General features: G+C 37.8%; 1 protein-coding gene and 1 long non-coding RNA gene across 4 annotated transcripts in view; one reads left to right on the top strand and one right to left on the bottom strand.

The window, feature by feature from the left end:
* Window positions 1-25,562, top strand: part of LOC138189766 (uncharacterized) — a 113,560-nt gene that overhangs the window by 48,866 nt on the left and 39,132 nt on the right. The window contains exon 5 of one of the 2 annotated variants that reach the window (XR_011176105.1): window positions 13,387-13,587. The exons of the other annotated variant lie outside the window; for it this stretch is intronic. This is a non-coding gene — a long non-coding RNA (uncharacterized LOC138189766). Of the gene's footprint in view, window positions 1-13,386; window positions 13,588-25,562 lie in introns of those variants that run through there. 2 annotated transcript variants of the gene reach the window in all.
* Window positions 1-25,562, bottom strand: part of blo (bloated) — a 170,077-nt gene that overhangs the window by 127,048 nt on the left and 17,467 nt on the right. For both annotated transcript variants that reach the window (XM_069131905.1, XM_069131906.1), the window contains exon 3: window positions 906-4,441. In XM_069131905.1, the coding sequence (XP_068988006.1) occupies window positions 906-4,441 (3,536 nt within the window). The remainder of the gene's footprint in view (window positions 1-905; window positions 4,442-25,562) is intronic.

The following is a 25,562-nucleotide window of genomic DNA, read 5'->3' as shown; positions in this document are numbered from 1 at the left end:
ATATTCTCAGTAAAGTAAAAAATTACTTATTTAATTCAGTATAAATTCAAATCAAAATTAAATTTACTTAGAGAAATTGCAATAATATTATAAAGGTACTTTACATACTTAAATGTTAACGATGTATAAAGAAGAAAGTTCCCATAATTTTTATTCCCAAAACGTTATCAAAAACGTGTGAAATATCAAAGTTTAATGCGTATGTCCGTAACATACATGAGCATTGTAATTGAATTTAATTGATTTTGATTGAATTGGATCTTTGCAATTGATTTAAACAAATCTAAACTACGATATTTTAGATTTACTTATATATACTCTTCGAATATTGTAATTATAAAATAAAAATCAGATTGAACCTTTTATATGAATATATCTATATATGTATATGTATATATATATGTAAATATATAAAACGTTTAAATTCCTTTACTATAAGTTTTTCTTCTAATATACATATACAAACATATATATTATATATAATTAATTATATATGATTTATTATTATAATATAATTAATATATATGATATATATTTATATATGTATGTATATGTATATTAGAAGAAAAGCTTATCGTAAAGGAATTTAAGCGCTTTGAGCTCCTGAATCGGGGGAATATTCACACGTTAAGAAGTTCGATCTAAAATTAAAGACTTTTAATCCTACATCTTCCTGCTTCATGCTTATAACAAAACCAATAAAAGTTCCAAAATTTGTATCTTTATAAAACAGTACCCAATCCAACGAATATCTAAGATATTAACATAAAGGAAAATACCAAAAGAATCTGAAATCATCATTTTCGAATCGCTATTTTCCTAAAATGTTATTCAAATGGTACAAGTGTACATAACGACAATTCGTAGGACAACATTTTGTTTTAATTTTAAAGGAGAAATCTTACCTGATTGATGTCGCTACCCAAGTCCCGCGCGCTTTTCGCGCTCCTTAGCTGATCGCCCCGGTACTCTCTGTACCTGATCGTCACCTCATCGTCAGTAAGTGCGCCGCTGCTGTTGCTCCTCGCGTTCTTCTTGTTCTTCTCCTCCTTCGCCTTTTTCTCCTTCTTGCTAAACAGCTGCTTCACCTTGCTCATCGTGCCACTCTTCTTCGCCGCCTTCTTCTCGTACTTCTTATCCGCGCCGGTCGGTGGTTTCGCGGTCACTGGCGGCGACTTCGACATGTCGTTCATATATTTATCGTACTTCCGTTGCTCGTTCGGCGTCAGATTCATGTTTCTATCGGTATGCCGTCTCTCGTGTTTGATAAATTGCCTTGTAACGAAACCTTCGTCCTCCGACTCGATTTGTTCCCTTCGGTCGACCTCCTGTGAGTCGCGCCTGTAATCGTTCTCGATCCCGGAATCCGCCAAGCGATCCTTTCGATCGGAGTCACTGAGCCGAGTCTCGCGATGTCGACGCTCCGTATGCGTTCTGGTCTCTTGTCTGGTGTGCCTAGACTTGCTACCATCGTGATAGACCCTGGGAGGCCTGGTCGGACTTTCATCGAACGTCTCCAACCTCCCAACTGTTGCCTTTACTCGTGGACTCTCCCTGGCGTCGGAGTCGTCGAAATAATCCAGCCGATTGCGCGACCTTCTGAGAGGTTTCTTTGGATCCTCGTCCAATTTCCGATGTTCCTTCCTCAAAGTTCGCGACGTCTCGTCGTATCGAGTCTCGCAGCGAATCGAATCTCTGGCCGTAGTGTCGGAATCGTATCTGCTCGAGTTGTAACCTCCGCGATCGGTGCGTATTCGCGGCGGAGAACTGTCGTAATCATCGTGAATCGGGTGTTTGCTGCTGGTGTATCGTTGAGTCGTACGAGTTTCTTTATAGTACTTGGACTCCAATTGGCTACTGGTCATCTGGGATATATCGGTGTCGTAGTCGTCGTTTGGACCTTCGCGCAGACTATCCAGGTGTTGTTTCGTAAACGAGGATCTTTCTTTGCGGTCATTCATCGTGGGACTCTCTAAAAGTGGTCGGCGCACGTCTCTGGCGTTCACATAGTCGGCATGACTGGTCAGATTCTCGTGCGACCTGGTCGTGTATTCGCTCCTTAACGCTCTCACTCGCGAATTCTCGCCCACTTCGTCCAGACGCTGCGTGGACTTGCTCATGCCGCGGATGGATTCGAAGTTCTTCTTCTTGGGCAAGTAGCAGTCCCTCGGTCGAACGTCTCTGTCCAAGAAATCGTCGCTCTTGGAGAATTTCCTTTCAGTCGTGGTGAACTTCTTGGCGATTATGGGCGAAGAAAGGACATTATTCTCCCTTGGCTCGGTTCGGAAGTGACGAGGAATGGTGTTCTCCTCCGGGCGCAAGTTGGATGATTTGTAAGGGCTGCTTGAGTTTCTGGGCGCTTCGTACCGTTCCTCCGGGCTGGTTCTACTCCTGTCACTGAGGAATGGCTTGAAATCGTCCGCATAACCCTCGTGCGTTCGCGTCTCTACGATATACTTGTCTCCGTACTTGTCTGTCCTCGTTTCAACCGTGTATCCGTCTCTCGGTTTGCTATCGATGTAACCATCCGATGGGATCTTGTTGGTGATCTTCTTTTCATAACCGTACACCTTACCGTTATCTTCGTGAATCTCCTTCTCGAATATGTACTTCTCTCCGTTGCTGTTGGTGCGCGTTTCCGTGATGTACGTATCCATGTAGCGTTTCGGCGAGGCGACACGGTTAGGAGTGACCGGCGACGGGACGATCGGCTTGTCGATGATCTCGTGCTCGGATTTCTTGATCGGCACGTTCGCGCTGTTCTTCGCGGCGAACATTTCGTCGGCGAGCAGCCTCGACTTGATTCTAGATTCGAGAAGGTCGCGTCTAGCGCTCAGTTCGGACGTCTTGTTCGATATTCCGCTTTGGGTTTGTCTGGCGGAGAATTCGTTACCGTCTCGTTGTCTGGCGTCCGTGCCATCGGCTCTGCCTCTGCCAGACGTGTCAACGAACACGGTGGACGTGTATTTTTCGGGCTTGTCGTATAGACGTCTGTCGATGTCGTCAAATTCATGACGTCGTTTTGTGTCTACGTTTCTGGTAGCGTAATCCTGCGTGCCTCCGTAGTGGCTAGAAAAATGAGTACTGCTGTTCTTTCTGTCCTCCTCGTATCTCGATTTAAACGTGTTGATCTCGTTATTACGTCGTAAGTCGCTGTACGAGTAATCCGTCCTGCGGTAATCCTTCTCCGCGGGACTGTTCTCGCGCGAAGAATCTTTCCTCTCGAGACCAAGCCCTTCGTCGCTGTCCGAGTGACTTCTTTGCGCTTTTTTCTTGTCGGTCTGCACCTGAGCGTAAATCACGTTGGTCTGCGGAGGCGGCGAACTGCAGGACTCGTTCGGTCTGGTATAAGAAAACGGTCGGTTGTTATTGTGACCGAATCCCGGGCCTGGTGAGACCATCGTTTTAGTTAGCTGAGGTGGCGGCGACCGGTCGCTGGATAATCGGTGAATCATCTTGTGTATCGTCGACTCTTCGCCGGTTCGTTGCTGCAGATCGTATCGGCTGCTGTGCAGCATGCTACTTGTACCGACCTTGTCCACTTCGTCGACCCCGGTGTCGTTTACCACCGGTGAAGGGGTCCGGCCTGTTGCCTTCTCCTCTTTTCTTTCCGTTCTTTCCTCTTTGCTCTTCTTATCGTCTACCTCTAGTTCGATAGGTATGCGTCTCACGGTTCCCTTGTTCTCTCTCTTAGGCGATATCGGTGGCTTTCCGACGCTCACCTCCGTTTCTTCGATCCTTTCTCTCGTTTCGATCGTTTCTGTCCGTTCCGTCACTTTCCTCGCATCGGATTCCTCCTGCTTAGACTTCTTCGCCTCGGGTCTGCTGCTACTTTCACCGTTCTCCGCTGTTGCTACTTTACCGAAATGAAACGGTTGTTGATCGACGTGCGGCGAAGCTTCGATTATTGGGGACAACTGTTTTCTCACGCGACTACTGCCGAGATGCGATCCCTCGCTCTCGCTGCCGCTCCTCTTGCGATGCGATCTCAACGAGCTGGCGGCGTCGCTGACGCTGCGACCGACCGGTTTCCGTTTTCTTTCTAACTTCGGGGAGAAGAACCTCGCCAGGGGACCTCTTAGCTTTTTCGCGCTCGCATCGCTGGCGCTTCTCTCCAATGCCTTCTTCTTCAGCCTCGGTGTCTCGACGAGGTCTGCGCTGCTGGTGGCGCCAAGTTCTACGCTCCTGCGTCTTACATCGAGTGGCAGTTCCGGCCTCTTCTTGTTACGCCGCGCCGGAAGTGTGCTAAATCGACCTGGCAATCGTCTGTTGTCGTGGGCAACGCAGTGAAGGCTGCCTACCTGCTGAAGCACCAGCGCCGCCTCCTGTGCTAGGTCTTCCTTGCTCCTCGACGCTATGCTCTCCTTGTGGACCGGGGTGGCGATCAACCGGCCTTCGCCATCTCCTGCCAGAGCCGCGGTCACGCGGGGTGCTCCACGTCCTGCAACAATTCCATTCAGAAAGGGGGTTAACGAGGGATTCTTTCCCGGGAGATTGTGATAAGTTTAAGGATGGACGTAGGAGAAAGTGGAAGCGATGATTTTGTAATTTGAGTTAGTAGTAGTAATATTTTTGTTAGACGTTATTACTATTTAGTATAATTAAGGAATTTTTCTAAACACCCGATCAACAGAGAAAGATAGATTATTTTCAAGATATTTGCATGTTTGATGTTAAGTAATATTTTTGTTCTCGTCGTACGTAATACTTTACATATTTTACGTGTAGCGTAACTACACGTTTATCTCTTTAAATAATGGTTAAAGTTTCGTAATAATCTCGTTAAGTCATTAACATTAAACTATAAGCTTTCGCGACTCGTGCCAGCAGAGCTTAATCCCTTCTGCATTAGGACGTTAAGAGGAAAGTTTCTCGCAGATTATTAAAAGTGGGGAATAACAAATTAAGGCTTAAGCAACACCGAGAAACTAATGTGTTCCTTCATAGTTCCTCTCTGTTAATTCCTTCTCGTATTAACCTTCGCGGTAAATCGTTCAAGCATTAGCTGTCATTTTTACAAAGACGCGCCAGTAATTTCCGACTCCGCATCATCCTAATTGCCGCGCGATTATAGTCGCGCCAGCGATCAAACGGACTAATTATCATTCGTTTAACGATTACTAGATAACTCTGACACAATCGTTCTATTAAAAAATCGCTAGCAACGTATCCTAAATTTTGGTCTAATTCGTTTATTACGAAAAAAAGGATTATTATGAGTTATTTCGACAGTGCGTAATTAATAATTCGCTTTCTAACAAGTCACACTCGTACGGTGCATTACAGTCACTAAAATTACTAGGAAAATATCAGGAGACCACGAAACATTTTTCGCTTTGGTCGCGATTTTAAGCGAATTTTTCTCTAATAAGAAACCAAAAGACGTTTGAGAAGTTTGAGCCACAGCTTAACGAAGGAAGCCCGCATCGCAGAATTTTAATTGGGTGACGTCAATCGCTCGAAAACGACGTTCATTAGTAACCAAGGGAATGGGGCGGTGGACTCTATCGCGAATAATGGATTATTCCACGAGCAGTCAGGAGCATTATTGGATTTGTAAATTAGCGATTTATGTTAAGCAGACCGGTCTGGTCGTTAGCGGTTAATCACCAAGTTTAATCAGGTGCTAGTTGCTACTAGAGCAAGTCGGATACGAACTAAGGGCAGAGTAGAAGAAAGAAGGGGAACATCGCCCTTGTCATCTTTATAATTCATCAGCGACAAGAAACGTCGTCTATCCTCGCCTCCCATTTGTCCGTGCAATCGATTGTTAAACCGAAATAAATAAATGTTGTACAACGATCAGGCACTGTTTAATTGCCGTGTAATCGAGCGTAATCGACAGCACCATAGCTGTAAATTCCATACGCGGATCGGTTGTTCGAACCTCGCTCCACAATCGAACTCATTCGTGGAAAGTGAAACTGCCTTGCCTGACAGGTCTTTTCTATGGAAAACTGCTCGATCGATGAAGTCTTTGAAACTTTTTACACGGTCATTTAGTAGGCTTGAAATATGTATTATGGTTATTCAGGTTTCTTTACTTTTATTTATCGATGTACGTATTTATTTTTATAAAGATACGAGATCTTAATAGATCTCGTTTGATATTCATAAAACGGTGTGCTCAAAAGGTTATTTGGGCAGTTTGTTCGTCCAAGAGGAGAGAAGATCATTTTTTTATATTTGTTTTACACTAGTCCTGTTTTTGGGTTATGATCGACACAATCGCGACTGTCTCTTGTCGAAAAATTTTTCAATTTCAGAAAACTACGATGGAATTGATGTGCTTGATTTCTTGTTTCAATTTTATGGTAAAATTTGTATTAAAAATTGTTTACGGATATAAAATTGTGAGTTCACTTTGAAATGTATTTTGATTTTACTGTCTTATTTTAATTCAAGCATGTAAATGCAGAAAAGTGAAATTAAATGACTAACGTTAGAATATTAAGAAGTACGTATATATATATTGGGGTATTTTTTGAAGTTAAAGTGATATAAACGAATATAATAATTCTTAGATTTCTAACCGTTATTTGATTTACATCAACTTGTTCCCTAGATAAACCGAAGCTTTAGTTAGTTGTATAGTTGGTAGATTACGACGTTCGACTTTCGCTATCCGACTTTTTACGACAGATAATGGAAATCGTGGTTCAATTTAAAATTCAACCACTCGTACACGGACGTAATACGCAATTTGACCTTTTCAACGTGCGCCTCTAAACCTGCTGTTTCAACTAACAGCAATTGCCGGCAGAAAACAGGAAATCAGTTGAACAAAACCACATTCTAAGTTTAACGTACAGTTACATTAATATTCGGACAATATACTATCTTTATAATTATTGCTGTGTGTAAGAGCGAGTGATTTAGATATTATATTGTTTATTTTATAGAAAGACAAACTATTTATTGTACATTGAAAATATATAAACAACTCCATTCTAACAATAACATTTAATTGTATAATGCATTTTGAACAAAATGTTGTCATATTTTCACGTCATATTAATGTTCGGACACTTTATGGAAAGTAAATATTTTATATATAAAATTTATATATTAAATTTATTTTTATTTATTAATATTTTGTCGCGTGTCTGTTTTGTTTAATGACCTCGTGTAACCTTTTGAACATATTAAAACTAATTTTCTTTACATATCCTGAAGAAATAGTTGCCCATTCTTCTTTTAGCATCGTTTGCAATTCAACTTTTTAATTTATTGGTGTTTCTCTGATTCTTTGGTTTAATTGATCCCATAGATTCTCTATGGAATTCAAGTTCGGAGATTGCGGAAGTGGATGTACAATTTTAGGACGATTGTATAACAAATATTCCTGTACTATTCTCACATTACGTTTTGGATCGTTGTCCTGATAAAATTTGAAGGTACTTTGTATTCCCATATTGTTTGCACTTCTTAGCAAATCGTTTTTTAAAAGACCTAAACGTCTATTCTTATCTAATACATCTACGATAAGCACCACTTCACTTACACCGATACTCGAAATGCATCCCCATACAATCACAGAATCTTCTCTGTGTTTTAAAGTAGGTTTCAAATTTTTGAGTCCGCCATATTATACTTTTTCGACCCGAATCAAAAATGCAATATTTTGTCGGCGAGTGTAACATCGTTCCACCAATTTTGAGGTTTTTTAATGAACTCTTCAGCGAAAGCCAGTCTTCTTTCCTTCTTTATTTCGTCTATGTACGGATTTCTTCTTGTTACTCGATCATTAAACCCATTGTGTCTCGTTATTAGTACTGTTTCAGCACTGACTTTTTACCTAGTTTCATGACAAATCTCTGAGGCCAATTGTGGATTTCTTTAACTCTCCGTATTATTCCTCTTCCCTCTCTTTCGTTAAAAATTCCAGGTGGTCCTTTTTGTCTCTTAAATTCGATACGGTCCTCTTCTTTTTATCTTTTAATAATATTCGCAACTGTGTTCTTCTTCATCATTAATAATCGTGCAATTTCACGATAACTCTTATCTTTTCCTTTATGGTAAATAACAAGTTGACTTTTATCAACGCTGGTATTCTGTCCTTTTCGTAGCACGTTAGGTTTCAGACAATAGCAATCTAATATAATAATAGCAGCAATATAAATCTATTTTACAGTTCGAATGCTTTCCAAGAGCTAGAACATTAATGTGACAATTTTATGTTTAAAATGTATTATACAATTAAATGTTATTGTTACAGTGGAATTATTTATATGTCTTCGGCTTACAGTGAATGGTTTATCGTTTTGTAAATTAAACAATATTATATCTAAATCATCCCCATACAGCAATAATTACAAAGATAGTATAGTGTCCGAATGTTAATGTGAATAACTGTATATATTAAATGAAACAATGTGTTATTTTAGATATTCGCGAATAGAATATTTTTTATTATTACTTAATTATTTGTTTGACATGCTCGATGGCAAAAGATATTACAGAATTAGAAAATTAAAGGATTAGAGAATCTAGTTAAATTTTCTATGATATAACAAAACGAGCAAAGATTCAAACTTCTTATATTTACATAAAAGATAGTCCGCGTCTGATTTAATCTTTCTCTTTGCACTACGTGTTCACATAAAATGCATGCTAAAAGCAATCATTCGATGCTCTCAACAAATATCATGCACTAGTGACCTTTTCATGATCGCGTACCTTCCACACAACCATAATCCGATGCGCGTTCTACGCTCCAAGTTAATTGACGTACCAACAACAGGAGCTATTTTTACGACATCTGCTCCACGTACAGATAATAATCAAACATTTCTCTCACAAACTTGCGTGTAACTTTGAAATAATTTTCAATCTCTGAAGAACAGTCAGACAGAGTTGAAAAAGTGTAGCGATGGTTGAAAATTAAATCAAGTATGAGTTTATTGTAGATAATACTAACATTTGAATGGCAAGTAAACAATTTCATATCTACATAATATAAATGCGAGATTGGTTTAGGGTAATACAATAAGTTTGTATTTCAAGTGTCGTAAAGATTCAGAGTATCACTTGCTATTGCATCTTACTACTACGAAAGGAACTTGTATCTTCAACTTCCCTTCCTTCGAACAAAATATTTCTCTTGTGTACTCGCATGTGTGCTATTTAGAGAATTTAAGAGAATTTAAAGAAGTCGAAAATATAGAATAAAAATTCTTTTTCTTTTCTTTTAATTTTTCCATCGAGACAACGATCTACAGTGAGATCCGTTATAAAGTACCGCACGCGTACCGAGCGAAAATTCAAAGTCGACTTTCTCGAAAACAAAGCCTCAAACGACAAATTTTTATTGTATATTTTCGACTTCTTTTTTCGCGTAGAATCACCCCCTTTTCGCTTGTACCACCAGTTACCAACCACCCTGTATATTACAATATAGTGTATCTGTGAAAATACACAACTACGTGTCGACAATCATTTACTGCAATTTTTGGAAGAACAGACTGAAACAGAATTTTGTTTAGAAGAATTCGTATTGATTTCGCCCAATCTTTCTTACTATACATGAAAATTCTCCAAATTTTTAGATGGTATCATATCAGAATGAAAAGCAGCGTGTTACCTGTTCACCTGTTCCCACAATTTCTAGTTTAATCACTGTACGAAAATCGTATCCACAGTGTACGTATTTGAGCAGATGTACGTATAGACCGCCATCAAACCAGCAGCTCTCTACCACTTTGACCTAATGAACCTCTTCCTCTTCTCACCCGTTACCATAGCGTTTCAACGGAAGTGCGCAGGACGTAACTGTACCTTACCGATTCAACTTATACCGGGGAGATTGTGTGCATAAACAGGCCCGCAAATTAACCCGTAATTAAAAGAACGCCCGATCATGCGATGGATAAACGAGCTGATAGCTGGATGGCGGAGGTCGTTGACGGATTTACAACGTGATTGTTGAGATTTCGCGAGCCGGAGATATCACACGGGGCCCGATCGGGCAACATCTCGATGAGGTCATCTCCGCGAGGACCTCGGGAACGAGGTCGCCTCGGGATCAGTGTTTCTGTTCGCCTACTAAAGCGGAGCCGTGCCACTTCACCGTTAAGGTGCGTTTAGACCAAACGAGCGAAAACATAGAACTGGAGTAAGAACGTTCGCGTTGTGAACGTTTAGTGTAAGCGGTTACCGACCAATCTATTCGTGAACTTATTTACAACAATGGAATATGCATCTTCGAAGGATTCTTAGAGCGTTCTTAGGGTATTTATAGATTATCTTTCGAGCATTCCTAGGATAATCAATAATATTGACAATATATTGATAGTGTGAATGCGCCCTTAGACCATTCGGGTGTCGGATTTTTGATTCGTCAAGCAATTGTGAGTGCTCGTTTACGTTTTAATAGAATTTGGTAGAAGCGTACACGAGCATTCGTTTGCCGTATGGCGGTAATTCGCTGAATCGGATATCGAACATCCAAGTGATGCAAGAATGGTGTAGGAACTATCCAAAAATGTCCAATTCTTTTGGATACTCGGTCTAACATCTACGGACGCTCGTTTGTCACGAAGACAGAAAGCATTAAAATTACTCTTACACCTTCATTTGTAAATTTTAGGAAACGTAAAAGGTAAATTTGTGAAGTGGAGGAAGAGCGAGCACTCGGTCTAAACGCACCTTTAAAATGCTGCGCGCATCATTTCCACGGACCGCGAGCCTCTCGTGAGAAATCTTTGTTAAATGGCCACCGAATCCACTTGAACGCGGTTCTTGTCATCCTTTACAAGCTTCTATTCACACTGGCTGCCTCCGTTCGCCACTAATAAGAACGTACAACGAGAGAAACGACCTATTCGTATGTTTCCTAGCGATATTTCATTCCAGTAGATCTATTGTATTACTCGTGATAACAGTTATGGTTATTGCTATCAAATAGTTTTGTAGTCGTAATATGCGTTTTGCTATTTTGTAGACGATACTACATATGCAAAATGTGGAAAATATTTATAATATCTTTTACCAATTTCTTCTCTGTTCATCTTAATCGGCAACATACTTTGTGAGTTTACAAATCTTCTAAGAAACTAAGAATATTATTGAAAGTTTTTCGTGCGTCGTATCTTAACATAAGTAAATTGGAAATCAAATCCAGGATAATATGCTTGAATATAGTGACAGGGATTAAAACTACTTAACGACGAAAACAAACAGATAAGAATAAAAAAAATTACTACCAGTACGCACCTGTAGCACGCGAAACATTATACCTGAATTTTGATATCGTTCCTGGACTCATTAAAAGCAATTAAAAAAACAAATCGTAGCGATAATACGATGCTTCGTGAAAGTGAAATCAGTTTAGACGATCGTCGAAACTAACGTAGCTAGAATTAATTTAACAGCAGCACAAATGCCATAATTCCTTTACGGTCTACGTTCTACATCTTATTAAACGCGACCGATATCTCTGAAAAACCTTGAGAACAATCAACATTCCTAGTGGCTATGCCGCACACTCCGCCCTCTCTGAATTGGTCGGTTCACATAAAAAGTGGTTCAGCCAACCGTGGAACGTGATGAACGAATAACGCTAGAAACGCGGCTTAAAGCCAGAGAAATCGATAGACCTGTGTCTCCAGAATGCTATTTTACAACACAGTGAAGGAAATTGTTAGGAATCAGGCTGTGTTTCGTTGGTGAAACGTAATTATGAACATAGATATTTCAGACGTTCGAAACATTTGAGATATTTCTGATCTTATCATTAGAGTGCGGATTTTTACGCAAATTCTATTTGTATTTATATTTTCGTAAACGTAATTAAAAAACGCATCTTAAATAGTTAATTTGTAAATAATAGTATGACGAACGCATTACTTTCGATATTTTCAGTACATTCTGTGTGTTTTCGCATTTTTGATTTTCCACATAAACATACAAATACTCGAGTGGTTTATTGATTGCATAATTATTTGAAGTTTAATTACGTAACGTAGAATATAGAATATAGAATTTAGTGACTACCTAAACATTTGTCTTATTTGAATCTTCTTTCAATTTATCTTGGTTATTCGAATGTTCAGATATCTGAAAATTTTATTCATGCCTATATGTTCATGAGCTCAGGACTAAAAGTCATCGTGTTTCTTTTCTGCAATTTTTATGACTTGTTATAAAAAAATGACTTGCCAGAAAAAAGGGGAGGTCAAATCTCCACGTATTAGCATGCAACGTACGTATGCTAAGCGGGAATTAATGTGCCTGCAAAGTTGATCACACGCCTTGATGATTGCAACCTGCACGGTAGCCTTCGTGGTAGAAATATCGATTACATAGTTCCTGAGTATTTTCTCGATTATGTGTTTTTCAACCGAATTCTGTTTCCGTATATATATACTCAAATCATGAAAAGAAACTTGTAGCTAATTCTTTATGGAACTCGAGATTTCTGATAAATTTTCAAGGCCACTAAATAAGAACTAAGTAAGATTATTGCATAGTAATAATAACATAATCTGTCTTTTATACAGTTAAACTGATATTATTAATAAAATTTTATGTTATTAATATAAATGCATACTTTTGAACGAAGTAACTAACAACTATTTAAGAATAAATTTGATAATAAACGAATAAAAATAAATTTGATAAAATGAAATTATTCAAATTACAAGTTATACGATTATCCTATTTGAAAAAAAAATTATTTAATCGTCAATACACATTATTAGTTGGTAAGTCATTGTGCAAAATGGGGCCCTAGTTTGTTTCTCATTTTACTAAATATTTTTTATAAAATTCCAGGTTTGATGAATCAGTACAGGAAAATTTGTGGAAATCGTTAAACAAAGCCTCGACGCGATTATTAAAAAAGCAGTACGTTATTTAATTCTTAATTTAGATTTACGTAATTTTTTTTTTACAGAATTCAAGGTTTCCTAGATTGGTACACAAAAGTGTATGTAATGATCATCAAAGAAAATCTCAATGTGAATGTTAGAACGCGTTAGTTCGTATTTTAAGTTTTACTAAATTTGGTACAGATCCTAAATTTAAAAAAGTCGGTATCGAAAAATGTTTCAAAGTCATTAGACAAGGGTACGCAACATCATTTTCTGGTAATTATCCATTGAGAAAAAACACTGACACACTATTCAGCCGGAAATAATTATCCAAAATTCGCGTAATACCTGTAATTACTTTCCGTGAGTACGCATGCGTCGCAAGGACGCACGTAACGCACACAACATCGCGTGACAAACCCAAAGTCCCTAGACGACTAACCCTGTAATCTCTGCATCGAAATCACGTTCGTTAAGTGACCTCGATCATTGTGCCATCAGTCTAATTAGTATGCCGGCGTATCGTAAAGCGAACGCAAATCTAATTGCCGTAACATTAGCGATTATTGCGCAGGTAGGAGACTAATTGCGCGTTCGATGTATTCCTAAAATCCAATGGAAGACGACCGATTGCAATTTCGTACGAACGCTATGCAATTTGGTACTACCACATACATCGAAATCGGAATTAAAGGCTCGTATATGTTGCATCATTATACACAAAGTATCCAAAAACATATCGACATATTCCAGGGACTAATTCAGCACATTGAAGTAAGAAAAACAGATGAATAAGTTATTATACAAACATTTACATATTTACACATTATACTTGGATGACTGAGAATAAATAGGGTTCTTAATAAATTTTCTGACTTTTTAAATAAAAACATATTGTGTCAGACAGAAGTGGGGCTCGTAACATAGTGAATACTATGAAGGACAATTTACTTCCTGATTTTTCAATAAAGGTAAATTTTCTGACTTTTTAAATAAAAATACATTGCACCAGGCAGAAGTGGGGCTCATAACATAGTGAATATTACGAAAAGCAATTTACATCCTGATTTTTCAATAAAGGTAAATTTTCTGACTTTTTAAATAAAAACACATTGTATCAGGCAGAAGTGGGACTCATAACATAGTGAATATTACGAAAAGCAATTTACATCCTGATTTTTCAATAAAGGTAAATTTTCTGACTTTTTAAATAAAAATACATTGCACCAGGCAGAAGTGGGGCTCATAACATAGTGAATACTATGAAGGACAATTTACTTCCTGATTTTTCAATAAAGGCAAATTTTCTGATTTTTTAAATAAAAATACATTGTGTCAGACAGAAGTGGGGCTCGTAACATAGTGAATACTATGAAGAACAATTTACATTCTGATTTTCCAATAAAGATCAACTAGCGTTACAAAATAACAGTACACGAGCCACCTGTATATTTGTCAGGTGTGTTAACTCTATAAAACAAAGAGTAGAAAATATTGATGAAATCTCACAACGTAAGCATGAACCAAGTGTTTTAAACTAAAATTACACAAAGTGGAGTACACTTATATCTTTATTTATTCGGTAAATACACTTAATGTATCGTTGGCTATTTAACAATATATATAATCCGTATATGTTAGCAACATGAAAAACACGAAAGAGTTTGAAGATTTAAAAAAAAACGTCTTTTTTCTTTCAAGATATACATTCACAATTTACCAAAATAGACAATTGAAAAAAAATAACTAGACAATTCGAAACTTCGTGCGGATTCCATCACTGACAGAGTTGTTAGCGACCCTACGTAGATTGAAGCGTAACGACGCTGGCCAATGCTGACTAATTGGACGTTATTACGATCGTTAATCGTTTTTCTTTCGATTTCGAGGGATTTCATCGTATCACGAAGCGTACTCGCGCCTGCTATACGTTCGCACGACTGCGGCTACGTTTAATTCATACCGCACATAAATAACGAACAAAGGCCGTTCCGCGAGATTGAAGTGGTAATTGGTGATTTATTTTCGTTATAAATTTTCCCCATTCTCTATCCGCGTGGAATGCGGCGGAAAGGGAACAGGGGAATTCATCTAATTACGCTTAACGTCCCATGAGGAGAAGGATACGATCTCAGCGTGATAGGATTATAATCGTCGAAGAAGTACCGAAAGTGCATTTAATACACGCGTAATTACGAGTTACGAATGCCAGATGGCATGACAGCGCGTACATATTTCTGAGTAATAAAGCCGTAGATCGGTAATAGTCCGCGAGGGTTTGTAGCAGATTACACGAGGTAGATTTTAAGAGCCCGACATTCTCACGAACTGTTGTCTTTCGACGAGTAACGATGTCGGAGAACAATGACTAGGAATGCTGAGATATATTCACTTAAATCTACAATTTATTTATAACTTATTATATCGTACAGGATGCCCAAAAAGGTGTCCCGAAAGTACCAAACTTATACTACGTGTTAATGAAATCACGTAAGTAAAAAAAGTCCAGATGAAGTTGTGTCGAAAAATGGTTTATCGAGAAGTTACATGCGTTCAAAGATTTCCAAGAAAGTTGCCCTGGTTATACAGAACCACAGACGGATGCAAGTAATTTTCATCGACGGTTATTGTTTACACGATCCGACCTGATCTAACGTCTCTGAGCTTTTATTTATGGGGTCACGCGAGACAGTTGGTTGATGAAGATGTAGTAGAAATAGAAGAGCGGCTCTAGAAATCTATTCAAAATGCATTTACTGCTATTTCTGCGAGAGTAGGAATATTTCGAAAGAATATTTGACGAATGGGAGTCTACATTGTTACAGAAGGAAGAAATTTCGAACATTTACTGTAACTGCCAAAACGATGAATACAAATTTTCGAAAGTTTAGATAACTCTTCGATGAATCATTTTTGGATATGTCTAATCTTATGAGTTTACATGAACTCTTTTTACTCGTGTGATCTCATTAACGCGTAGGATATGTTGGTCTTGATATTTTCGGACATCCTGCATATACGATATATGTGCATATCGCGTATGTAATCAACAAATGATACAACCAAACAAGATTTCCAGATAAAATGAAAATCTAATTGAAAGCTTAAAAGAAGATTATTTATATATACTAAACAATAAAACAAATATTGTTTTCGTCATATTCGTTTTAACGTTCTTCTAAGACTCTAACAATTCCAGTAGAAAGCCCGAAGCATTTTATTGCACTTGTCTAGTACAGTAAGATATTTAACACAAATATTATCAGTAAGGCCTTACAATTCAAAAGCTACAAATTACTAATGCTAATAAGTTGCTCGTCACAATGCTTATACTTTAACTACATAACTGTAATAACGAAACAAACCGTAAAAATAAATTTCACAAATTATCATCCATCCTACTATTATCTCATTCAAGAATTACAAAAGTTTCTAAAATTCTAGAAACAATTTCCACGACAAAAATCCCTTAACACGTTGCCGTTCAAATTCGCCAATATATTTAGCCAATAAATTATCGCGCAAAAGGTAAAGAAGAAGCAAAGAACGTACGATCAATCACTGCTTCGATACGCTATGTGCGGATAACATACCACATCTAACGAGCTGATTTCTCGCTTCAAAATCGATATAGCAATCCTGCGAAACCTTTTGTGTTCAATTAAACCTGCTTGCAATTTGACTTGGACGGTTCACCGTGGCGGTGCGAGGTGAAGCGAGGTTGGAGGCGAGCACGAGGCACTGTATGGACAGCAGGTGCTTCGGAGATTCACGGAGCGTTCGAGGAGTTGTGGTGGGGATATTGTGTGGTTGGAGCGGGGGAAGAATTGCCGGAAGTGCAAGTGGCGTGTTATCGCGGAGGGTCAAAGATCGCGCAGCGGTGCTGACCCAGTGCTTCGAGGGCTGTAAACGCTGTAAACGCTCGACCGATGGTGGTACGGATCATCGCGCGAACCGAAGCAACGGTAATTTTACGGACGATCACGAGCATAAATTAATATCGACCGGTTATCTGATCGTTACCGCGAGCCCAGTCACGTATGAATTTAACCCCTCTGATCAGATTCGATCGATAACTGTTACGATAAGTATGAATATAAATTGCGAACCGACGGGCCTAGCTATCCGTTTTATTATAATAGGGATAACACAAGCACAAAAACGGCTAGAAAGTCTCATTACGCTTAACGGTGTTCGTAATGTCTTCTCGAGATATGTAGGTGGTTTTGGGTTCGAGAATGCAACAGAGACCCTCTTTGGCAGTTGCTTGTTGGATTTATGTTGCGCTTGGTCGTACAGATTCTATTGTAGTTGGGAATTTAAAAGGTTGCAAAAATGCATCTTCTTGAAATACATATTTTTGAGTTGAACGTAACGAGTTTAAGTATTATTCTTTGGATCGAAGTAGTAGATGAAAAAAGAAGATCTGTACAAAGAAATTCTATCGTATAAATTCTACTCGGAATATTTTTATTAATTTACATGTGATATGTACCATGTACATGAACCATATGTTGCAGGTTACAGACTTCTTTGTTATAAGTTTACAATATTTTCACAATAATTTTATGGTAAATAAGATCGAGACAATCGGTCAATTTGTAAGTTGTAAAATTTGCTGATGAAATTTTACTTCTTTTATTATCGAAATTGTTTCGATCGTGGAAAGAATAGTACCGTAATCAGAATCGATTTTTTCCTGTGTAGAATAAGAACCCAAAAATCGTAAAATTAAGAAAATAAAATTCAATTTATACTCCTATAAAGTTGTCCCACTAAAGTAACTGATCGGAATGCAACAGATTGCAGTAAGACGTTGTATCGCGACAATGGCGATAATTTCCTGCAACTTTTACAGCAATATCTACTGGTTTAATCAAGAGACATACCGCGTGAAAGAATTTCAAAGTCACCCTTTCGAATGCGTTCCAGCTATTTTATACGATTTTACGACTTTTTCGCCGCACGATTGTACACATATTCAAACAAACCTGAACGTACGTGCCGAGACTCGCTATCTTCAGTTACAACAGCGAAAGGCGTCGAGCGCAATCGTAAACGATACTCTTGCGCCGCGTCAAATCGTCGACATCGTCGAAATCGTTCCATTACTGGCCATAGCTGCCGTCATTTTTCTAACATTTAACACCAATAAAGATTTGTTTTCTGTCGCATAACGCGATTATGCGATTAGTAAATTATACCGCTTCTTCTCCGTTTGTTAAAACTCCTAGTTTTCAAGATACCATTCTATTCAGACGTTAGAAAAGTTTGTAGCGTTTAGTTGTTCCATCGTATTCGCTATATCATTATTCGATATTAGAAAGAATTATTTCTCACGTATTTGTGCAAAATATTACTTGACAGGTACAATTGCTTTTAGTTGGACATGAAAAGCATCAATCAGAGAGAAAAATTTGGCATCGATCGATAGGAAGAGTTTTCGAGTAAGACAAACTGCTTGATATTTTGATAAAAATGAGAACTCCGTGGAAAATGAATGCATAAATCATGGCGTTATTTTCTTATCTCCGTTCACTCGATTTCAGATCTCGAACGAGATACGTATCGGCCATTGAAAAATAAAAATTCGCACGATTAAACGGCGTCCTTGCGGTCTTGAGTTGGTGAAGCCTGGCACGCGAGAAATAGCGCACGAACGAATTCCTGCACGCACTGTATCCCGGCTGCCTAATGAAGATAATCGACGACGTACTGTGGAAAGAGATTCTACGTTGATTTACCATTGAGTCTACAGTTTTCATAAAATGGTAGCGAGAGATGGAAAATCAGCCGATATTTTTGTTCTTTGGATCTAAAGGAACGTGCTTGAAAAGCAGCAGCTATTAGATATTTTTCCATCTTATGAATGTTATTTATTGAAACGCAACAATTTTTTGGATTAAAATCAGGATATAATTTCTATTAGAGGCGACTTCCATCCTTGGAAAGTCTTAAATTGTAACATGTCGAAGTACCGATTAAAAATCGGTTTCGATAGAAATATACGGTTTCCATTTTTATATTGAAAAACCCTAGACCACATTTCAGGAAAAATATATGCATATCGATGAAACGTTCGATCGGTAACTCAATTTATTCCAGATAAATCATCGCCGAAATAGCTATTATGTAACCATAAATCTTAGCTTGATTCGCGCGCTTTCGTTACGATAAATACAATGCCCTCGCGATAAATCGTAACGAGAGCATGGACAGCGGTCGACCGGTGATAAATTGACTGGTAACGCAACTTCGAAATGTGATCCGAATGAAAAGCCACCGGGGCGCATAGGGACCGGATCACCGGTATTCGTACGATCGAGACTCGATACTTTTACGAGAGTGGTCCAGCTGTCTGTTTCGCGAAACGGGTTCTTCCAATAAAATTCTGTAAATTGCATCGAGCTTTTTTCTCTTAACTTATCGGGCTTAAATCTTGCTGATACAACGGAACGAAATCGTTTACAAATTCCCGGAGTAGAATAATCGAGAAGAATGATACGCATATATTGGGTCTTTGATTTTCATAGAATACGCTGTGGCTTTTCTTATGTAGATGAAAATTACGTAAATGAAATCTTTTAATATTTAGGAGAAAAAGTAATATAGCATGGAAATACTAATTTCACGTTTTTAAACGAAAAAGACAGGAAAATATTAAAGTTCACAAGAACCCAAATAGAGAAAAGGAGTTTTAACGTTTAAAGAAAATATTTGGCATAAAAAGAAACGAGAAATCGCACGTATCAACGCTTGTGTCTTATTAATAATTTTTTAATTAATTAATTAATTTAATCAAATTTAATCAAAGGGGTTAATTTAATCAAAGTTATTATCTTCAATATTTGTGTAAACACTTGTGAATTATGTACAGCTTAATACGTAACATCGCTATAAATCAACCAAAAACGATGTGATTAGTGAGGCCGAATAACAAATTGTTCGCATAGCGATATATGACAAGTGCCATAAATATCATAGAATATATTTTCTGATCTGAATATATTCCAAGACGGTGTATAAAAAGTGACGCGTAAACGAAGAGATTATTTATGTACTGAGCACAAAAAGCATCGTGTAAATCGATGGACAAGTGTGTCTGTAATTTATTGTGTATTCGCCCTTATACGAGGTACCATCGATGATATCGCTAATCCTGTTCTCATAATTCGTCTCATTTACACGGCCTTCTTATCCCTTTCCTTTACCCTTCTACGTTCAGCTCACGCCAGCATCAACCAGCCGATTCTATCCTTCTCTCTTACGCGGTGGTTCTTCGAACGAGCACGGTAAAGTGATGCTCGCGCGCGACCTCCACGTTCTTCGTTCGAACGATACCGGTCCATTGGATACTCGCCACTTCCTCGTTTCAGCTGATCGTAGTGTACCTTAAGACCCCTTAGCACGCAACCAAGGATGCCGATCTAAGCGGATCAGCTAGAGAACAGGGTGGCCAATAGAAGGGAAAAAATTACCGACAGATAGGACGAAGTTACACGGCGAGGAAACTGAAGATAAAGTTGAGGGAAAATGACGGTACTTGGTAGAGTGGTTCGATAGTTTTATACAAAGTTTTGCACGAATGGTGGTGTAATTATATTACAGGGTGATTCTACGTGGAAAAATAAATCGAAAGTGTAGAACAAGATTTTTTCACGCGACGCATCGTTTACGGGGAAATTAAATTTGAAATTTGTCGAGAACGCGTGCACATAGATTAGTTCTTGATTAAACGTGGTCAGATAAAAGAATATTTGTAATTAATATGTTTACTAATATTTATAATTTTAGTGTACTACTATCGTAGTAACATCGTCTAATTAATTAAAATTTTTAATTCGTGTTAATTCTGTAAGGGAATAACAAGTATTGTTCTTAGCCATCAATTTGCCATTAATTTATTTATTATTACATACATTTTAGTAACATTTATGAGCACATAAATGCTACTAAAACCTCCATTTATCTCAAGTATATGTCAAATTTCCTCTGAAGCATATACGACGTAACCAACACAGCTGTAGGTAATATCTAAGTATAGATGATTACTCATAAATATCCAGACACTTTAGCCGATTTGTAGCAATAGTAATCGCTTGGTTATGTCGTATGTTTTAGAGGAAATTTTATACATACTTGCGATAAATAAAGGTTTAGGTATTGCAAAAAACTATAGACACATGCGTGCTTTGTAATTTTGAGAATTATGGGAAATGCTACAAGATTGTGCGATGTTCGATTTTATGAAGCGATCCGGCGAAATGATAAGTGTGAAGAAGGCATAAGGAAGTACTTCTGAACTGAATGAGACGATAAGGTTGATCGACAACGCGGAAGACCGGAGATCGAATAAACGGTGGCCATTTGTATTCCTCACTTTCTTGTTACTTCGCTACAAGATTATTACTCGTAGAAACTCCAATCTTAATTTCAGTAGTAGTGCTAAGTATAAATTGAAACATTTGTTATGTAAAGTATTAGATCGATGATTAATAGCTCGGTGATCAATAACAAAAATACTTTTCCTATGGAAGAATTGCTACGCTAAATCGAACACTACGTAAACTAGTATTTAGTGAATAATTAGTATGATTTATAAATATTTGTCTATCAAGATAATGGTATATTCTTTGAAGAAGGTTTCAGTTATCATTGAACCGTGAATTCGTTTTATTTATTAAAACTTATAAGAAATAACTTACTTCTATTGTTTTATATATTTTTGTATATTGTATGAATTCTATGAATTTTTACATTGTTCAATTTTTCCATAGATTTATACAAATCTGCAATCTAGTTATCACTGAACGTGAATTTCTCGAACCTTATGTACAGCTTCTCTCGATCGTTTTCAAATTCAGCTCTATCGCGAATAAAACGAAATTTATAGCAGAACCAAATACGTAAAGGTCAAGATATGACAGCTTTAAAATCAATACGACCAGGTTTGAGGTTCTTTTCTTTGGAAAATCCGGTGGAGCGTTGGTCGAGCAAGAAATAGCCACCGATCCATTCGACACGCGATCATTCGACCAACGATATCTCTCAAACGACGTAATAGCACTTCCTCGTGTATTCTTCACGCTCATCTACTCGAACAGAGCTTCATGAAAACGCGGCATCACGCTTGACTTTACCGATAATGGCGATGGCCAACCAGAATAGAAAAGTCCATCGTGCATAGTCGGCAATCCTGGCAATATTTATATTACGATCGAATGGAGAAAGCACGTCTTGGGTGATATGTTTCACCGAGCCGAAATAAAGTAACGTGCGAGCTATCACCTTACAATTTCCCACGTACGCCCTACGTACGCGTTGCTTCACACGCATAAACTCTTCCTCCATTCCGCTGATTAACTAGCGTCGTTAGAACGATAAGTGCGGCTGCGCGCAACGTTGAGAAAGTTTTCAACACGAAAGCTTATATAATTAATCCTCCAGCCGCGGGAGATTTTCATATTTATGAAAAATTTACGGCGATTACAAAACATATTACGTACAAAAATTATTTGGAATGAAAGATGGCACCCCGTGTCTGAAAAATCGAGAGTTGAATCGAATTATAACATAAGACAGGTATGCAATTCTTTTTCTAAATTCGTTCTAAAAGGTATTAACATTTATATTAAAACGTAATTAAAATATTACGATAATACAATATATAATACACAAAGGAAGAAGAGGGAAGCGAAGTGGCACAAATCTTAAAACAACTACTTTTCAAAAATTTCTTTTCGAACACTGGGTCCTTTTTCAGATTCCAGTTCACAATTGTACATTCCCTTATTTCCCGATGAAACATTTTATTGCGGCTGATACATTTTACTTTCAGAGTATTAATTGTCTGTCATATGAAGAAAGAGTTACTAAGTGACGCGAAATTTCATATACTTGAACCTAAGTCATTATCATGTAAATGCTACAATAAATACAATTCTGTACAAATACTCTTTGTAGCTACCGTGTAGCTTGTTTAGACTTGTCACAAAAAGTGGTGCAATATAAAAAACGCGATGTGATAATAGCATGGCTCGTCGAAATTAACAGAAAGAGTAAAACGCGACTTATTAGAAGATACGCATTTGTTAGAAGAGAATTACTCGCCTTTTAAAAATAGAAAAATTATGTAAACCTATCTGTGTCGTCACGAAACTAATTGAGTTGCGTTACTCGAAGAGTCATCTAGTCCTTCACTGTCTGTGCATCAATGTCTGTATCTCTTCGCCCGTTTCTTCCGTGTCACGCGATTCCACGATCGCCTTTCATTATTTAATCCCTGTCACTCACAGCGTAACACACGATAGTATACCCTCAACTATGTTAAATAACTCTTCCGCATCGCAAACCCTTTTTATCCTTTATTAAAGCGTGCAAACTAAACGAGATTTCTTAGAAACTTCAGAAAATTAGTGTACAAACAACTTTCTGTAAATTAGAAATCTGTCTATTAAATTTCTTTCTTTAGAAGTTCTACGCTTATTGTAAAATCGACTCGATACTTTTATTTAATTTTCTCTAATAGTTATAATAGAATATACGATTCTTTGAAATGATTTACAATTCTTGATTTTTGATGTATATAAAAATTATCGTAACTTTCATTTTCCGAATTAAACTATTTAAATGAAGCTCTATTCAATCGCAATTTTAGTACTTTGTAAAACATCACGAAGCTTTATTTTGTATACTATATGTGTTATTATTGTGTTTTTATAATGAAATGAGATGAAAAGAATAGAAAATTTGTAACATTTCCTCGTTATACAGGGTGGTTGGTAACTAGTGGTATAAGCGGGATGGGGGTGATTCTACGCGAAAAAAGAAGTCGAAAATATAGAATAAAAATTTTTCGTTTGAGGCTTTGTTTTCGAGAAAATCGACTTTGAATTTTCGCTCGGTACGCGTGCACTTTATCACGTCTCGTTATAACGGATCTCACTGTAGATCGTTGTCTCGATGGAAAAATTAAAAAAAAAAAAAAATAAAAAAATACAATTTTTATTCTATGTTTTCGACTTCTTCTTTCGCTTAGAATCACCCCCTTTCCGCTTGTACCACCAGTTACCAACCACCCTGTATAAAACTGGACGATCTACCACTGCGAATTTTCTGATTGAGAATACGTATCGATGGTATTAACCACTTATAGCATCTTGTTAGCAACAAATATGTCCATTCTAGAATATATCTAGTTACTGCTATAAGAAAAACACGTTATCCTTCTCTTTCTCAACACAGTACTACTACAACGTTTTGATAAAACTAATCCAAAATAAGTGCAACCAGAAGTTTTTCAAGAAGAAATTCGGCATATAACTGAAAGTACCTTGTTGAAGACCATGTTGCTCAAGGATGAATGGTACATACCAATCATTCAACCAGCAAAAAAATGCCGTATCGAATCGAAATACCACTCTTTCAACGTTCATTAGGAAAGTAACGAAGATGCTGGCGCGGTCCCCGGCCGTATTACACCCCGTTACGCACGCACAGTCCTGTAGTGTCGAGTTTAAGGCGGTTTCGAGCACGCGACGATCAGGAAACGCTGCCGCGCTGGCAGTCCGGGGATAATGCGAACGACACAAGGGCCTCTTAACAAGCTTCGACGAGGTGCATGCAGGAACGCAATGTTGCACCGGCCAACTAGGCTGACTTCTTAGGACCGCCCGCATTGACAACGCCGGAGGAGACTGCGAGACGCGAAGAAAGGGACGGAGAAAGGGAGAGAAAGAGAGAGAGAAAGAGAGAGAGTACAACTCGCGGCAGGATAATAAGAAATACGGTGTAGCCGCTAATGCATCGGTCGGCGCTCAGACTTTTTACCAACCTGCGGCGTAAAGACGCGCCAACGCTTTTTATTCCTTTTACCTTACGAAAGAAATTTTATTCCGGAAGTGAATTGTAAGAGGAAATCAGTGGCTTGATAAGTGGATTTTAGAGTATTTTTTTTTTATCTTATCTTGAGTACGTTGGAGTAAATTTTCTGCCTTACAAGAGGAATTTTATGCCGGAAGTAAATTATGAGAGGAAATCAGTAGTTTGGTCGGTGGATTTTAGTATTTCGGTCTCTTTTTATTTTATTTCGCGGATGTTTCAGAAAATTTTACTGGGGATGGTGTTTTTAGAAGATTGTATATGATCGTTGGTAGGAAGACGAGTATAGCAGAAGCCTATTTATTTGAACCCGTCGGGGCAGAAGTAATTCATGTAATTAGATTTGATTTATACGTTTGATAGCAGAGGAACGGGCATGTTTGCAAGAATTGTCTATAAAATGCTATTTATTAGGAAGCTATGTGTTTATTCTATGTCATATCGTAATTTAATGAGACGGGTATTGAAATCGGTGTATTTTAAGGATGACTGCGCTGGTAGCGGAACTCAAAGCAAATATTTGAAATAGACGCATGAATTAATTGCTACATGAAATGTCTTTTACATTTGGATTTTACGAGTTGCACGCCTCTTGCTTTAATCTGTTCCCATTTTTGTGTCAATTAGAGGCAGTTAAACGTTAAAAATAGTAATGAATCGAGGAAAAAATTAATCTTTCTTTTCATACGTGTATTTTCTAACTACATGTTTCATAAGAGATTTAATTGGTACAATTTACTATATTAGGAGATTATAACTAAGGAAAAATACACCTACGGAAGGGCAACTAACTCTTTTCTTTAATTACATTAATTGGAGTCCATTAGCATCATTAACCAAAGATTCGTACTCTTAAATGGACTTCAAACC

The sequence above is a fragment of the Bombus flavifrons genome, chromosome 2 (assembly GCF_040668555.2).
Source record: "Bombus flavifrons isolate JBK064 chromosome 2, iyBomFlav1_principal, whole genome shotgun sequence".
NCBI classification, from domain to species: Eukaryota; Metazoa; Arthropoda; class Insecta; order Hymenoptera; family Apidae; genus Bombus; species Bombus flavifrons.
Note: the sequence above shows the minus strand (reverse complement) of the source record. Positions and strands in the feature narration are given on the sequence as shown.